Source organism: Thermobia domestica, chromosome 2 (assembly GCF_964235325.1).
Source record: "Thermobia domestica chromosome 2, izTheDome1.hap1.1, whole genome shotgun sequence".
NCBI classification, from domain to species: Eukaryota; Metazoa; Arthropoda; class Insecta; order Zygentoma; family Lepismatidae; genus Thermobia; species Thermobia domestica.
The window spans coordinates 162,218,706-162,237,082 of record NC_137455.1 but is presented as its reverse complement, the minus strand read 5'-3'; the positions used below and the strand labels follow the sequence as shown (position 1 = coordinate 162,237,082).

The following is an 18,377-nucleotide window of genomic DNA, read 5'->3' as shown; positions in this document are numbered from 1 at the left end:
TTTCATTTTGACCGAACACAACTATTCTTTTTCAGAATATTGCTTATGTAGGTTTAACAGTTCTTTCGTCGTCACCTTTACGTTTATTTTTGCAGGATTGTTGTCTATATGAGGTTAATTTCATTTTGTATAAGATTTGATGTGAGGCCCAGTAGTGTCAACCTTGATACAGATTTGTTTCTGCACGTGAGAAAATGATTCATCTGGTTGGCGTCATGTATAATGTTTGATGTGAAGGTTAGTATAATGTTCAGTGTGTAAGTTACATAAATGATGGTGTGTGTTCTTTTGCCATCTGAGGGTGTTTGGATATTGCCACCACTTTATTGGCATTCTTTCAAAAATATTGCAGAAACCATAGCTTACTACTATGTTTACTATTAATAGTAAGTATGGTATGGTTTCCCCTATATATATTTAAAATAATGCCAATAAAGTGATGGCAATATCTAAACACCTCAGATGGCAAAAGAATACACACCATCATTTATGTAACTTACACATTGAACATTATACTAAACTTCACATCAAACATTATACATGTCGCCAAGCAGATGAATCATTTTCTCACGTGCAGAAATAAATTTGTATCAAGCTTTACTGAGAAGCTTGCAATAAACGAGACAGATTAAGCATGTGCTAAACTTGAAGTGGACAGCTTGAAATAAGCTTGACGTGACAAGCCTGTAGCAAGCATTATGTACCAAGTTTGAAATAAACTTGAGGTAACAAGCCTGTAGCAAGCATTATGTACCAAGTTTGAAATAGACTTGAGGTAACAAGCCTGGAGCAAGCATTACGTACCAAGTTTGAAATAAACTTGAGGTAACAAGCCTGTAGCATGCTTTATGTAACAAGTTTGCAATAAGCTTGAGCTGACAAGCTTGAAACAATCTTACAGTATAAGCCTACAATATGCTTGTCGCCTGTCAACTTCGTCGCTTGAATCAGCCTTGATATACGCTTACAGACTAGTCGTAACAAGCTTGGGACAAGCTTATATCCTTGTCACGACAAGCTTATATCATGCTTGTGGCAAGCTGTTTCTGCTATCTGGGGAACCTCCTGTGTCCACAGGCCATAGAGCTATATTAAGTTGTTGATACATTTAGCTTCTTTTAATTTGACAGAAATGTTATTAGAGGAACTAAAAAGTTTTTCTGTAGTAAAGAGGATTTAGATTCAAGGTTTCCATAAATTAGCTATTTACGTTAATACTAAAACAAATTTGGTGGTGATTTTGATTTTAGAAAGGAATCTATGCTTTCTTTCAAAATCTATATATTTATATTTATATCTATCTATCTATCTATCTATCTATATATATATATATATATATATATATATATATATATATATATATATATATATCCGTTTGTATGGCGCCCTTTTAGTAGACTTGGGGAGCAGGAAAATTCGGTGTGGGAAAATTTGGTGTAAGAAAATTCGGTGTACAGAAAATTCGGTGTACGGAAAACTCGGTGTGGGGAATGTTAGGTGTAAAGAAAGATTCGTTGTAGTAGGCCGTAGGACTTATTAAAAACTCAAGTTTGAGGATAAATGAGCGTATTAGTTTTACGTTCAAACTGAAGTAGACCGTAGGATTTATTAAAAACTCAACTTTGAGGATAAATGAGTGTATTAGTTTGAAGTTCAAAATTTGTGTAGAATGTACTTTTACTGTCTACTATCATTTTTACTGTTTACTGTCTACTTTATATTGCTTTATATTGAATTGTGTTCCTGAAATTATTGGAATTCTAGATTTCGAGGGATTTTACCATGTTATGGCCCTTACATGACGAGAAATGTGTCCTCCAATCAGACACGTTAGTTCTCAAAGTCCTCCAATCAGACACTTTAGTTTGTTTACCTTAAGGCAAACAAACTAAAGTGTCTGATTGGAAGAGAAGTCAACTATTTGTACAACTATTATCTGATAAAACCATCCTGCTTTATATTGCCCTTTGCACTAAGACTTTTTTGATCAATATATTTTTGCATCTTACATATGTATATACAGAGTGATTCTTTGAAAACTCACGGATTTCATTTGGTTCTAGAATTTCTAACTGAAGTCAGATTTTCATGCGTTTTGCTGCAGATCATCAAGGAGGGATGGGAGATTTATGAGACTATGTTTACTGGTTTAAATTCACCCGGGGTAATATAGAGCAAGCCGCAAGAAAAACAGCAAATATTTACCATTGTACGTTACATTTCGAATGAGATATTGGATATTTGAAGCGAAATCACATGTTGAATAGAGATTTCTTGGATGACTAAAGAGTCGGTTCTGACATCTTTCACAACATCCGCCAGCGAGGTCCGATGCTTCCCTGTCTTCCTCAGAAACGACCCTGTTTCCTGCAGTTTATTCACTAACGATCATATTATGTTCCTGTCCGGGGCAGAACGTGAGGCAAAGTTGCGTGTAAATGCTCTTTGCGTAGCAACAACAGATCCCATTCTCCAAAAACTTTTTAACGATAAAATCACGTTGCTCCAAAGAGTATATTATTGTAACTGTGTCCTGATCATATTGATACAGTAGCACAGCATAATTCTCAATACAACAGTCCAGTTTCTTGTTTCTTATTGACCCTCGCGAGGTTGCCATCTAACGAAAAAACTCAAATCTCCACACCGCACCTCACCTAATTCCAATTTGATACAGTGGCGAATATTTGCTGCTTTTCAAGAGGCGTGGCCGATATTATCCCAAATGAATTTAAACCGGTAAACATAGTTCCATAAATCTCCCAACGTTGCTTGATCATTTGCCACAAACCGCATGAAAATCGGACTTCAGTGAGTTTTAAAAGAATCACCTTGTATATGTTCTATGATGTACTATAGGAAAGGTGTTTTTAGTTCTTCCTATAACTATTCTCTGAACTTATAATTGTTTTATTTATGACAAAAAGTGGCAGCTTCATTGTGTGATGAAAAGTAGTTTATAGTAATACCCCGCGAAAGACATGCAAGAGGTAGTGGACTGAAGGCAAAAAAATAAATTTGCTTTTCTTGAAATAGGAAATAACATTTTATTCGTTACATTTTATGGTTTTCGTTTTCACAATATGAAGTGTCGTAAACTATCGTAAGTGGTAATATTCAATGTGTATTACACCGAATTTACCTTACACCTAAATTTCCCCACACCGAGTTTTCCGTACACCGAATCTTCTGTACACCGAATTTTCCTACACCGAGTTTTCTTACACCGAATTTTCCTACACCGAAATTTCTTACACCGAATTTTCCTAGACCCGTAGACTTGTCCACCCCCTCATTAGTATCCCAGCACGGCCCTGCTTACACCTTAAGCTCGGAAGAGTCGAAGCAAATAAACTCATAAATTAGAATGTTATACTTGTTCAATGCATGGGTACTACTTTTGTGCCACCGTGTATTATTACAATTTTGTTCTGTAAATTTTAAAAGTATGTGGATCCGTACGGTAAATATGGACCTCTGAAAGTGCAAATAAGAATTTCACGCTTTCAATTCTCGTTCCTTTCCTTTTGTGAGGTCGGGCTCACCGAAAGTCGTCCATGTCCTATCTCATTATAAAACGGCTTTCGTCAGCTTAACGAAAGTTTGTTTTTTTATTTTACGGAATGAGGCCCAAAGCTTCGCTATGTTCATACGTTTTTAATAGTTTCCAACCTTGTATCAGTTCCTGGCCGGTTACCCCGAAAAGAAAATCCTGCTGTAAAATTTGACAGGTGGTGCTAATTTACATCAGTAAGGAAAAATATTGTATAAGTTTAATATAGAATGAATATTTTACTCCTACTTAAACATGAAAGTATACTATACTATGATTAATTGCCGTCTATAGAGAATGTTAATTAATATTTCATTAGAAAATAATACGGTACAATTTGGAGAGAAGGGATACTGAGTAATGTGTAGTGAACTAGGGGATAATTGCGTTATTTGGGGAAGGTTCTAGAATACAGGTCCACCATATAGGTTAGTACCTTGGTTGGTTCCTTTCTGTATCAAAGTTTAATATTTAATTCAGTATTGCCGAGCGAGAGTGAGGAAGTGAAGGCGGGTTCTTTCTTTCTTTCTTCTTCACCATTATCATACTTTCAGTTTTCTATAGTCCTTTATTAATTATTTAGAGATGGTGGGCCAAAACTGACAAAAAAGCAGGATGATTTACAGGAGAAGTGAGTTAATAATGGTAACTAGCAATTGATGTTTGAGTTAAGTGTGATGAAAATTTTAACTAATTATTTCTAGATTAAAGAGCTTGAACTTTATAGTGACTTATGTAGAAAAAAGAAGTGAACTATTCATAACGAAGACAGAAGACAACGTGCTCTGCGGGGTTCTAACCCTCCTTCGCTCGCTAACGCTTGCTTGGTGATACTGTCTGATTTGAATGTTGGTATCCTAATTTAACATATTAAACCATAAATATTAAACCCAATCGGAATAGAATATTGCAAAAAAGTAGCTGAAAAAGCGACCCCCCCCCCAACGCTAAACAATAGCCCCTTTATTTAATGCTCAGAATTTAAAATAACATTGAGAATATTACTCAGATCAGTGGCGTGTGTAATGGCGGTTCGGGGTTTAAATTCAAATATAACTATTTATCACATTAAGATTTATATAAAACATAAAAACTTGTTAATGTTAATAGAACTCTGCGTACGTTATTGATTTTAAAAATGAAATCTTTAACTTTTATGCCCCTCGATTATGCCGTGTCGTCTAAAGGAGACAGTGATGATGAGAAATGAATAAAATGGTGGAATGAAGAAAGTGTGAGAGAACCCCGAGAAAACCCATGCGTAGGGTGTTTGTCCACCACAAAGCCCACTTGGCGCGATCTAGGATCAAACCAGGGGCCCCACGCACCATAGGTAAATGTTACTGACTTGAGAACTCCCACGTTGCTATATGGTTAACATATGCGTCTTTGGCATGGAAAACCAGGTTCCCAACGGGAGCTTAGTGGTCGAATCCCACGTTAAGTTGTAGGTCCACGTCTCATATAGCCTAGCTACTGAATGGGACGCTACTTCTAAATCAACCAACTTCCTACTGATTTGATTTACTAAGATATTTTAGAAAAAAAAATCTTGGACGCTCTTAGATATGTTTGTCAATCCGGTAAGAACTCCAATATTGCTATGCAATGAAAAGTGGGTAACTTTTGGCGGATGAAATGACCAAGTAGTCTCATTATGAGAAATAAAATAGTTATTTCGCTGCTTTTTTTAATTCTGTCTCTTATTTTTCACTTTGGCGCGGGAGACCCGGGTTCGATTCCCGGCGGGAGCTCATGTGGTTCGGATTCCACGTTAATCAGTAGGTCCACATCTTATATAGCCTCCTACTGAAAAGGGATGTTAAAATCAACTAAACTCTTATTTTGTGTCCGAAAATTCCCTATTTCTAAAACATAATTAACTTCAACTTTCAAAGTTCCTGAAAGACTGACCACAACTTAATTCTCATTTTCTTCTGAGAAACAATAATTGTATCATCATGTTCTGGAACACTCAAATTATATTGGTCTTCTTTCCTCTACATTTTTAAAATAGGCAATCTCTTTAATCGTAAAACATCTTACAGCGGAATCCCTTTACTTTTACCACAATACTTTCCACACACAGTGTTCACTGAAAATCAAAAATTATCAGATACAAGTGACTTTTCCGCTGCATGGTTAGCAAACTTGTCTTCAGCGCGGGAGACCTGGATTCGATTTCCGGCAGGATCTAATGTTTGGATCCCATGTTACGCTGTAGATTCACGTTTCATATAGCCTTCTTACGCTAAATCCAATTCAATTTTTCCTCCAAAAGCCACTACAGTTGTGCAGTATTATTACCAACACACCCGATGGCAGAACTTTCTTTGTCTTTCTGCAATGAGCTTTTGTAAGTCAAAAATTTTCTGCAGGAGTTCAAAAAAAAAAAAAAAAAAAAAAAATTATTACAGCGTTACATGAAGCATGGTAAATAGTTTTCAGCGGTATCGCTAGTTCTAGTTACAACCTGTGAAATAACATTTTTTGAAAGAATTTTGCTACAAGAAGCATATTTAAACTATTATGATACAGTACACCGTGTTTTGTAATGAGAGCAGCTTTAAGGACTTTTTTTTTTTTTTAATCCTAATGTTTGTTCATTTAGGATAATGTATGTAAGATAGTATGTCGTTCCAGTATCATCACTAAGTCCATCCTTTGCTGCTGGCGTTTTCTCCATCACATTAGTAACCACTGAGCCCCAACTTTCACATATGGCCACACACAATGGTATACTCAAACAAAACGTCAATAGCTTTACTGCAACAGAGTATTTGTCTCGGAAATCTTAGACATCTTCACATAGCAGACATGTTTTTATACTTTTTTGTTGGTAACTATCCTGCATAGGTGTGGCAAATTTTCTGCGATCACATCGCATATCGCAGCATGTTCTGTCATGTGGCCAACACATGGAATGAAATGAAATAAGTTTCACGTCCCATTATTATGTCAGCTAGGCTAAAGGATACGGTGATGATGTGAAATGAATGAAATAGTGGAATGAAGAAAATGGGAGGAAACGAAAGAAACCCGAGAAAACCCACGCACACGGTGTTTGTCCACTACAAAGTTCACTTGGCGCGAGCTGGGATCGAACCAAGGATTCCATGCACCAGAAGTGAACGCTCTACCACTGAGCCATCGCGGCCCCTATGACCTACATATGAAACGCAGAATCAAACCAATATTGTCAACATACGAAAATTAATGAAGAGATTGTTTCAAGTAATACAGCATGTCACCAACTCATGTGTACCTCAAGTTATAATTTGTGTTTCTATAAATTTATTTGCTCGTACCATACGTAGACAATGTCGTGATTATGAAGAGAATTGAATTTTTCAGACATTAAAAAAATCGTTTTACTAATACCTAGTTCTTCCGAATAAGTTAAAAAAAATCAGCACTAGGGTCCAATTGGAGCCTGCTTAGCGTTAGGAAGGTTATTAAGTAGATTAATATTTATGCTATTAAGTGTACGTTTGGGGAAAGCTTTTTCTTTAATTATCTATACTGGATTGTGATCACAGACTGCTTGTAAATTTATAAAAAGAGTTCCAGATTTTGCCCGTAAAATTTTCAAATCAATCTCCTTCAATTTTTCAGCAGCACTCAATTGTAGATACGTGACCAATTAGATTTGGTAGATATGGTTAAAAGCAAACAGGACTGAAAGCAACTTTGCGGTTTTTTCCCTTCCTTCTTTCAGAAATTGTCGCTCTCATAATAAATACATTTTCTCTCAATAGACATAGGGTGTTGTGGGGCAGTCATGGCAAAGGTTTATAATTTCTATGTATTTTAGTTTTATACTTCAGTTCAGTATAATAAGTGTTGTTTAAGCATAACATCTGCAAGCATAATTGTTTTTTTAATGTTTTTAGTCATTATTACAAGCAATAAAATAATTGGTTACACCCGCCGCACAGGTATTTCATAACACTTTGCTTTGATGTAGTTTTGAACTGGCCAGTTCTGTCAAAAAATGTTTCTAATAATATAGGTGGTTTATCATGTTCCAGAGCACTGTAAAAGAAATAACTTTAACACAGAAAAATACTCCGTGCATGCGGTGCTATAGTATTCCTGTTAAAACTTTGTACTTTCTACATTTCGGCCATCACGCGTACCGCAGAGTGGAAGAAATTATTTTGACATTATGTAGTTTTTGGTCCTGTAATAAAGAACACACTCCGAGTATTCAGAAAGCATATAAATACTTAACGCTTAAATGTTTGAACTAAGTCCATACACTTTGGGAATGAAAATAATATTGATAGGAAAATTCGTCTTGTTATGATATACTTTCACTTCTTCTACTGGTTGCACTTTTTCCACTACTTCCACTAGTTTGTAATAATCCATTTTTTTTCTGTCCTGTTATTATAAAGAAAAAAGTGCATACAATGAAAGAAATTAATGACAAATGAAAGTATCTCATAACACGGCAAATCTTCCTATGAACATTATTTTCACCTCCTAAAGTGAATGTTCATAGTTCAAACCTTTAAGTGTTAAATATTTATAGTGGTTTGTGCTTTTTGAATACCGTACTCGGAGTCTTTTCAATCCTTATTGATAGGGTACAAGGGGGAAATTGGGAGGTATGTTTTTGTTTTCAACCTTTTTCTCAGGGTTGGCTGGTTTAAACCAAGTTTTTTTTGTTTAAGTTTAAATCAAAAAACAAAAAAATGTCTGTAAAAGTGTAAATGTTCGTAAAATTTTGATGAACACACATTTGTGGGTTATCACGTTTCACTCTCGTATATTCGTATTATATTCAGACCTAAATTCCCCATTCATTATTCAAAGAGATTATACTACAAAAGCATTATTTTTTATTAGTTTATGAATGTTTCGTTTGTGGCTTTTTTATAGTTTATTATTATTGTTATGCAATTGCAATCAAAGGAAAATTCTAAATATTGTTTCGTTTTAATAATGTTTACTATTGATAAAATACATCGAAATGCCGTAATTTTTTTTTGGGGGGGTCATATAAACCCCACGAGAGGCATTTATTGAAATCAGAAGTATCTGCTATCTATTTATGTATAAATGGGTCAGAGCCAAAGTGGACTCAAATAATTCGTATCTTTATTCACCTTTTCTTATTTATATGCAAATTGAGTCTTATTTCTTTAACTTGGACTAATAAAAGTCGTAATGAACTAACTTGGACTAAATGAGTTCTTCTGTACTCTGCAGTCTTTTAAAATTGTCTATATGCAGTGGCGTATTTAGGGGGGGGGCTTCCGGGCTTAAGCCCCCCCCGAAATCTTACTATAGTAAAGTATTTGAAATATCTTGCTGAATTTTCACATTTTCAGGCAAAGCTCCCCTCCCCCCGAAAGTTAGCAAAGCCCCCTCCGAAACAAAATCGTAAATACGCCACTGTCTATATGTAATTCTATATAATGGTTTCACTTGTGCAACTGTTTATCTTTTTGTTCTTCTGAAATGACACTTGACAATTATATTAACAAGTAAGTAAAGATCAGTACAACGTATTTTTTATCAGGAGTCCTTCGTGAGTGAGTCGGCAGACGTATCGCATTTGTGGCCAATCATCCCGGTTTCGAGTTCAAATAGAGAACAATTTCTCTCGGATGTAAGCCGAGAAGCGGTTTGGGTTCCGCTTTAAGCTTACGTGACCCCTTCCAGCATAACTCGGTTGTTGCATAATAACACCAAGGCAAAACAAACTTATTTCTGTCCATATGTGATATAAATACATAGAGCAAATTATTAAACCAAAAAAAACCTGGTTTAAACCAAAAAAAAAAAAAAAAAAAACTGGTTTTAAGAAACCGTTTTTTTTCCAATAAAAAAATTGTTTTTGCCAACCCTGCTTTTTCTCCCCTCACTGGTTATAGGTGTTTTCATAGTTTTTAAGAACTGATTGTATATTGCAGGTTCTGCACTTACCAGCTTTCGGCATCTTTACTTTTGATGCTGCAATATTTTTGTTGTTGTTGGTCTGATTCCCATGGGGGTAATTGGGTGCAAAATGATTAAAACCATTGCCGGTGCACATAAACCTGTGAGGGTAATTGAGTGTAAATGAAGAAAACTCAAGCTTTCATTTAATGTATTTAACTTGTATTCCACTTAAAAACTAATAGTTTTATGTGGCCTAGAAAAAAAATATACCTTTGTTTGCGCAAAATAAGGAGTAACTTATTTCTAATCTCAAAGATATTTAAATGCCTTTTTCAAACCTTCCAGTTATTGTTCATAGCATAATATATTGTCGTGTGAACTTAATCCAAAATATATCACATACGAAATATATATATACCGTATATATATATATATATATATATATATATATATATATATATATATATATATATATATATATATATATATATATATATATATATATATAAAAGCCGTCAAAACTTCGGCCGAAAACATAAAAAAAGAAAAACGTAGAAAATGTAGGAAAACAAGAGAACAGGCCCTGATATTCAAACAAAAATAATAGAAGGTAATCAGACTAACACCAAATAACTGTAAGCTATTACAATAGAACATGTGTTGGAACTCTGGATTGATAAACAGGTCCTATTTATAGCATCAGCGCTATTGGCATACGCAACGGCCACTGGAGACCTAAGTTGAATAAAATAGCTTAATAAGCACAATGCACAATAAAACAAAAGTGTACACCAGAAGACTAAGATAGCGTAGCATTTAAATGAATTCTAACCAAAAAATGTTCACTTAAGGCATTCCACCCATTTACCCGATCATGCGCCCAACTACCCCTTGGGGTTATTTGGGAGGTACAGATTTTAGCAAAATTTTAACTGCGTCACAGTGAAGATTCAAGATTGCTGCTTTTCACGGCACCATCCTTATGATGTTTTAAAGCAGCAGTAAAAAAATCAGGATCGAAACATTATTAGATGAGTGATTTATTGTGACTGAAACTAAAACAAACACAAACCTGAAACTCGGTTTCAAGTATGTCATTTCTCAATCAATTTTTTTTTGGTCATTATTACACCCTCTCAAAATTCATCAAAGCTTTTTTTCTGATAAACATCTACCCACCCAACATTTGGGTGTAATTAAATTCCACAAAAATATACTGAAATGCAAAATACTCATTTTTAAAAAGTTTTCCGCCCAATTACCCTCTTCACCCAACTCCTTCCTTCTACCCTACTCTTGAGTAACGTGTGCTCAGTTTGGATATCTTTGTAAACATCTGTGACGTAGATGCCTACATTTTTTCTTTTGTTGGTTAAATATTTTGTTTTGTTGACAATAATATTTGTTAAGTCTTATATTATGTAGTAATATTTTTAAGAACTGGAAACACTGTTTCTACGAAATTTAGATTTCATTTGTTATTCAAGATGGAAAGTGTTGAAGAGAGACGGTGCATAAGGCACGAGGCACGAACATTTCTTCCATAATTTTAAAGTTAAGTTTGTTATTTAAGTGCAATGAACACAGTGAAGTTATTATATGTACTTTGTGGTTTATTTTAAGTGTTAGTTGAAAACCAGCGATTAGTAAGGTACAATAAAAACTAAAAACAAGTATTGGAAGTTTCCATTGTTAGAAGACAGTCCATTACCAGTAAAGTAAATCGCGAACATTTAAGAGCATAATCATAAACAGTTTTTTTGGTCCTCCAGTGCCGAATGGAGGAAGTGTTGTGCCAAGAAAAATAATAAGTGAATCATTCAAACATTCATATTGACTATGTGTGTGTAAAGACAGTGAGTGTTACGAATCAGAAGCAAAATTGACCTAGTGGACTTATCACGTACGCGCCTACGCATTCAGCTGTGCATTGCAATCTGAAGAAAAACAAAGGCGCAATGTAGCAGTCACGTAGCTAAGTATATTTTTTTGTTTCTTTTTTACTTGTGTAAAGATCTGTTGTTATAAGGACTTCAGGTAGATATATCACAAGCAATGGATTCAAATACTAATTCTCTTATAAAGGCAAGAGGCCTAGCTAAAGCTTCCCTTACAAGAATGAAAACATTTGTTGAACAATTTGGAGCAGACGGCGATGTAATGCAAATTAAAGTTAGGTGTGCACGTTTACCCAATATATTCAAAGAATATGATGAAGTGCAAAAACAGCTTGAATTAAAGGACGAAAACGATGAATACACACAGGATAGAGACTTGTTTGAAGCCACTTACTACGATACTCTTGCAAAAATGACGTCAATTGTTGAAACAGCTGAGAAGGCTAGAAGTAGCAATAGAAGTTCGTCAGGTGATTCAACCGCGAATACAGGGTGTCTAAAATTACCAGTCATAAAGCTACCAACATTTAAAGGTCAAGTTATAGATTTCAGACATTTTCATGATACTTTCAGTAGTTTGGTTGTAAACAATCAGAGTTTAGATGATATTCAAAGATTTCATTATTTGTTGTCCTCATTATCAGGTGAAGCAAGCAAATTAGTTGAGAATATACCAGTAACAGGTGAAAATTTCAAACTTGCTTGGGAAATGATATGCAAAAGGTATAATAATCCAAAGCTAATAGCAACTGCTCATGTAAAGACATTGTTTTCATTACCGACTGTCAGTAAAGATTCAGTGGCGGACTTAAGGACATTATTAAATCAAACTATAAGTAACGTAAATGCACTTAAGGCGTTACAGTTAGATACTCCTTTGGAGGATATATTGTTATCGCACCTAGTTTTGGAAAAGCTAGATGAACAAACACGTAAAGACTTTGAAAATCAAACAAATAGGGAACAGTTTGCTAGTTTAGAAGAACTTCATGTCTTTTTAGAAAATAAATGCCAGGCCTTAGAATTGGTAAAGTCTACACAATCAAAGTTGCATCTCAGTAAATCTAATGTTGTCAAGGAAGTAAAAAATGCTAGACAATCTTATGTGAGTACTAATGTTTTGTGTTCGTTTTGTCGACAAAGTCATGCGTTGCACAAGTGTAATGAGTTTCAGAAATTAAGTGTATCCAAAAGATTAAGTTTTGCGAAACAAAACAAACTTTGCTTTAATTGTTTGAAAGTTGTCAATCATGTAGCGAAAGATTGTTTGCTAAATGCATGCAAAATATGTAATCTCAAGCATCACGCGTTATTGCATAGCGATTTTAAGAAATCAAAGCCTAATCATGCTGCAAGTGTTGAAAATGATTCTGTTACGGAACCTGTAGGGGAAAGGTCAATGTCTCAAGGGCAGGAAGTTGTTAATACTAGTACTTATTGCTCTGTGAAGCCTAAAAGTAATGTGCGTGTTTTACTTTCAACTGCAGTTGTTCAAGTTAAAGATTGCAATGGTAAATTACATATGGTTAGGGCTTTGCTTGATAGTTGTTCCCAATCTCATTTTGCAACAGAATCTCTCATTCAAAGGTTAAAATTAAAGAAATATCCTATGAATGTTCCTGTACAAGGTATTAATAATGTAAGTTGCAACGTTAAATACGGAAGTAAGTTACAAGTATTCTCTGCTGTAAGTGATTTTAGTGTAGATGTTGAGTGTTTTGTATTGCCAAAAATAGCGGGAAATTTACCTGATGCTGATATTGACATTAAAGAATGGAACTTTCCACCGAATTTACAGTTAGCGGATCCTAATTTCAACAAGTCTGGTAAGATTGATTTGTTGTTAGGTGCTGGAATTTTCTTTAGTCTACTCAAAGCAGGACAACAGGTGCGTCCAGGAGCATTTCCAGTTCTCCAAAATACAGAGTTAGGATGGATAGTTTCAGGACAATATCAGATGCCAAAGCACAACAACTTCACGCCAGAACATCGAACATTCTTTTTGCACAACAACGATGATTTAAGCCATCAGCTGCAGAAGTTTTGGAAAATAGAAGATATTCAAGAAACTCCTTTATCCAAAGAAGAAAGGGAGTGCGAAGAACATTTTATCGCAAACACCAGAAGACATTCAACAGGACGCTTTATAGTGAGACTGCCATTCAAACAAGAAGTGACCCAGTTAGGTGATTCTTATAAGACAGCTGTTCAGCGTTTACAACAACTAGAAAAAGGGTTAAATAGATGCCCCAAGTTACGCACAGATTATGTGGCATTCCTTGAAGAGTATGAAGCTTTGGAACATATGAAGGAAGTGGAAGGCAACTCTAATATTACTCAAGGATATTACTTGCCTCATCATCCAGTTATTAAGGAAGCTAGTACTACTACGAAGACTAGAGTAGTATTTGATGCATCCGCATGCTCAACTAGTGGCATTTCACTGAACGATGTTTTCAAAGTTGGTCCAACTGTGCAAGACGATTTGCAGTCAATTGTATTAAGATTTCGCACCTACCCTATAGCTTTTACTGCAGATATAGAGAAGATGTATCGACAGATTTTGATTGATGAGCGTGACTGTAAATTCCAGAAGATCTTGTGGAGAAGATCAGAAGAAGAACCCATTAAGGTATATGAATTAAAGACTGTCACATACGGAACAGCCTCAGCGCCTTTCCTTGCTACTCGCTGTCTCCAGCAATTAAGTGCTGAAGAAGCTGGTGAATATCCGAAGGCAGCAGAAGTTCTTAAGAATGACTTCTATATTGACGATTGTATTTCAGGGGCTGAAAGTGTGGAGGAAGCTTTAAAGATAAAGGACGAATTAATACAAATGCTACAAAAGGGTGGTTTTTTGCTAAGAAAGTGGTGTTCCAACAGTACTGAGTTATTGGAATCCATCTCTGAAGAATTGAGAGAAACACAACTTCCATTACGCTTAGACGATAAGGGTCAAATCAAAACATTAGGATTACTTTGGCATCCAGCAACTGATCAACTTCAAGTGATGAATGGATTCACTCTAAATCAAAGGTCGAATAATAACTTAACAAAACGCAAGATGTTGGGTATTATTGCTTCAATCTTTGATCCGTTGGGAATTGTTAGTCCAATAACAATCGTATGTAAGATAATTCTTCAAGATCTGTGGCAAGCAGGATTGGAGTGGGATGAAACACTTCCTAAAGAACTACAGCAAAGATGCAAGACAGTGCTTGAATTCATTCCTTCATTATCCGATATCAGTGTAGACAGAATGGTTCTTCAGTCAGGTACCTTGATAGACATTCAAGTTCACGCTTTCTCAGACGCTTCAGAAAAGGCTTATGGGACATGTGTGTATTTAAGATCCGTCAGCAAGGATGGTCAAGTTACTTCGAAGTTATTATGTGCTAAGTCCAAAGTGGCGCCCATAAAGAAGATTTCCCTGCCTCGCTTAGAGTTATGTGCGGCAGTGTTATCAGCAAAACTTGTCAAAAAGGTAACTAAGGCATTAAAACAACGAATATCCCAGGTGTATATGTGGACAGATTCTATGGTGGTCTTAGCATGGTTAAGAGCAAGTCCAAATAGATGGAAAACATTTGTTGGCAATCGAGTTGCTGAGGTACAAGAAGTGGGAGGGGAATGGAGACACGTCGCTTCAAGTGAAAATCCTGCAGATATTATATCAAGGGGAACAAGTTCTGACAAGTTAATACATAATAATTTGTGGTGGAACGGTCCTCAGTGGTTACAGTGTTCTTCACTTGATTGGCCTAAGACGGAGCCTGCCCCACTCAGAGAGATTCCTGAACAGAAGAAATTAAAATCAAGTTACTTAGTGACAACTCAAGATAATAGTATGATCGAAAGATTCTCTACTTTGAACAAACTTCAGAGAGTCTTGGCTTATTGTGTACGGTTTTCCAAGAATGCTAAAGTAGAAGCATCGAGAAGAAATGTAGACGCTCTTACTTTGGAAGAAATTGAAGAAGTTTTAATCAGACTAATACGAGAAGTTCAAAGTTCAGTTTATGCTAAGGAAATGGCTGATCTTAAAGAAAGTGGAAGAGTTAGCAATAAGAGCAAACTCTTGTCTCTCAATCCTTTCATATGTGATCAACAATTACTAAGAGTTGGTGGAAGATTAAAAATGTCTGAACTTGAATTTGACGCTAAACATCAAATTATTCTACCACCAGATCATCACCTAACAAGACTAATTATGGAACATGAACATAGGCGATTGCTACATTCTGGATGTCAGTTAATGCTAGCATCACTAAGGCAAAGGTATTGGATACCTAATGGTAAAAATGCCATCAAGAAAGTTATTAGAAGGTGTATTACATGTCAAAGATTAAAGGCGTCTGGACCAGAACAATTAATGGGACAACTACCAAAACATAGAGTAGAACTAACAAGACCTTTCACAAATTCTGGAATTGACTTTGCCGGTCCTATTTACATTAAAACTGGTACCAGAAGGTCAAAAACAAAGGTGAAGTGCTACATTGCAGTGTTTGTGTGTTTAGCAACAAAGGCTATCCATCTCGAAGTTGTGAGTGATCTTACTAGTCAGGCATTTTTAGCTGCTTTGAGAAGATTCATATCTCGTCGAGGTAAATGCAAGCATATCTATAGCGACAATGGAACTACGTTCATTGGTGCCAACAAGGAACTTCAAGAAGTCGAAAAGTTGTTGCATACAGCTGACCATCAAGAAAGGATTAAGAATTTTGCAACTACTGAAGGAATCCAATGACATTTTATTCCGCCATATTCGCCCAACTTCGGTGGTCTTTGGGAGGCTGCAGTTAAGTCCTTTAAATACCACTTAAGAAGAGTCATGGGAATGTCATATCTCACGTTTGAAGAGTTAACAACATTAACCACACAAATAGAAGCTTGCTTAAATTCGAGACCTCTTGTAGCATTATCCAATGATCCTAATGATCCAGTAGCATTAACTCCGGGTCATTTTCTTATTGGTCAACCATTGACAGCGCTACCAGAACGAGACTTACATCACGAGAAGATTAGTTCAATTCAAAGATGGCAAAGGATCCAACAACAATTTCAACAGTTTTGGAGAAGATGGTATATGGAATATTTGTCACAACTACAAGGAAGAAATAAGTGGAAGAGAAGCTGTGCAAACATACAGCCAGGTCAATTGGTGGTTCTCAAAGAAGATAAGCTACCTCCTCTATCGTGGAAATTGGGAGTCATCACTGAAGTGCATTCTGGACCTGACGGTTTGGTTCGAGTGGCTACTGTTAAAACTTCCAATGGTTTATATAAACGCTCAATTAGAGGACTTTGTGTTTTACCAAATAATGATGAATCATAATGTCATTCATGTTAAAGTATATTTATTTCCTGTTTCAGTCTATTTTATTTGTTGTTATGTAAAGTTTGTTTTATTTTTTTTTTTAAAAAAAGGTCACTAGCCCTTTTTTGGCGGGCGGCATGTTAAGTCTTATATTATGTAGTAATATTTTTAAGAACTGGAAACACTGTTTCTACGAAATTTAGATTTCATTTGTTATTCAAGATGGAAAGTGTTGAAGAGAGACGGTGCATAAGGCACGAGGCACGAACATTTCTTCCATAATTTTAAAGTTAAGTTTGTTATTTAAGTGCAATGAACACAGTGAAGTTATTATATGTACTTTGTGGTTTATTTTAAGTGTTAGTTGAAAACCAGCGATTAGTAAGGTACAATAAAAACTAAAAACAAGTATTGGAAGTTTCCATTGTTAGAAGACAGTCCATTACCAGTAAAGTAAATCGCGAACATTTAAGAGCATAATCATAAACAATATTAAAAAAAAAAAAAAAGGCTACTATAAATTTTCTTCAAAGAATAACCTACACTGAGTCAGTATATGATCAGAATTTTATATTTTATTTTTATTTAATTATTTTTCACTTATTTATTTTTTTCTTATGGACCATTTATAGTAACAAACAGTGAAGTGGCAAGGAAAAAGTATAATTGGGTTTCCAACAGTAAAGATTAATTTCCGTGAAATGATCCGGACTCAGATTTTGACTGAGAAGTTGCTAGTTACATTATGTCTCAAGCCGGTTTTTTAATGTAGCTCACAATATTGGCTATTTGTATTTTCCAACATAAACAGAGACTGTAAATGTTCCAAATAAATTGAGTCCTAAGAATTTTTAAAGCCTATTTGTTATTTTTTATAGTTAAATTGTTCTTCTTTGTTTCTGTAAACAAATTTGTAACAGTCGCTCGTACTGTCTAGCGTTATTATTCTAAACTACCTTAAAAATGGAAATAGAAAACACTTAGAAACATAATTTTAAATGGCTAAAACAGTCCTATGCCATGATTGCTCCGAAGTCAGTACATTGTGAGTACAATTAAGCTAGGAGATTTTGCCATAATTTTCCCAGGGTTAGGGCAGTTCTGCAGTTGAGAGTTCAAAAACAAATCTCAGATTCCACTTACAGAAGTTTGAGTCTTTCCTTCTTAATTCATTCAAGCAAAAGAGAAAAAAATGCTATGGTATTTGCCAAAATCAAAAACAAAATTATTTTTTTTTGGGATATATGCTATTAAGGTTTACTTTTACTTGCCAGAATTCCCCCTCTCATCACAAAATTTGTTCTGAGAGAAGTTAAGTTTCTAGTCCTGGGACTCTTCTACAATTCCCATGAAGCCATATCGCATATTCCGTAATCCGTAATTTATAATTCAACATACAACTGGCGCAATTTTTTGAGAGGAATGTCCCTTGTTGTTTGACTTCGCACAATCGAAAAACTTTTGTAAACGGAAGGGAACAGATGTTACCTGTTTATAAGTATTTTGCCGCAAATTAAAAAATAAGAAGATAGAGCATCACAATTTGTTAAATTCGGGAGAAAGTTTGATATTCATGGAGAAATTTTTCTGTCCAAACAGGTCTGTATAATATATTCATAACGAACAATCACACGTGTAAGGTAGAGAAGAAACTTTCATATAAGAAATATTACAACACGTTTCTACATAGTACTAGGAAAATTTATTTAAGATA

The 18,377-nt window shown here is 35.2% G+C and overlaps 3 protein-coding genes across 8 annotated transcripts in view; all 3 read left to right on the top strand.

The window, feature by feature from the left end:
• Positions 1 to 3,572: 3,572 nt before the first annotated feature.
• LOC145676789 (armadillo repeat-containing protein 6 homolog) overlaps positions 3,573 to 18,377 on the top strand; it is a 63,246-nt gene continuing 48,441 nt past the window's right edge. The window contains exon 1 of one of the 6 annotated variants that reach the window (XM_081747593.1): positions 3,573 to 3,731. The gene's annotated coding sequence lies outside the window, so the exon portion shown is untranslated. Of the gene's footprint in view, positions 3,751 to 3,845; positions 3,982 to 18,377 lie in introns of those variants that run through there. The other 5 variants (XM_081747581.1, XM_081747588.1, XM_081747599.1 and 2 more) reach the window with 5 other exon arrangements.
• On the top strand, positions 11,501 to 16,093 carry LOC145679238 (uncharacterized). The gene is made up of 2 exons (XM_081749824.1): positions 11,501 to 11,813; positions 11,988 to 16,093. The coding sequence occupies exons 1-2, from the start codon at positions 11,501 to 11,503 to the stop codon at positions 16,091 to 16,093; spliced, it is 4,419 nt and encodes a 1,472-aa protein (XP_081605950.1).
• LOC145679237 (uncharacterized) lies at positions 16,178 to 16,681 on the top strand. The gene has a single exon (XM_081749823.1). The coding sequence runs from the start codon at positions 16,178 to 16,180 to the stop codon at positions 16,679 to 16,681; it is 504 nt and encodes a 167-aa protein (XP_081605949.1).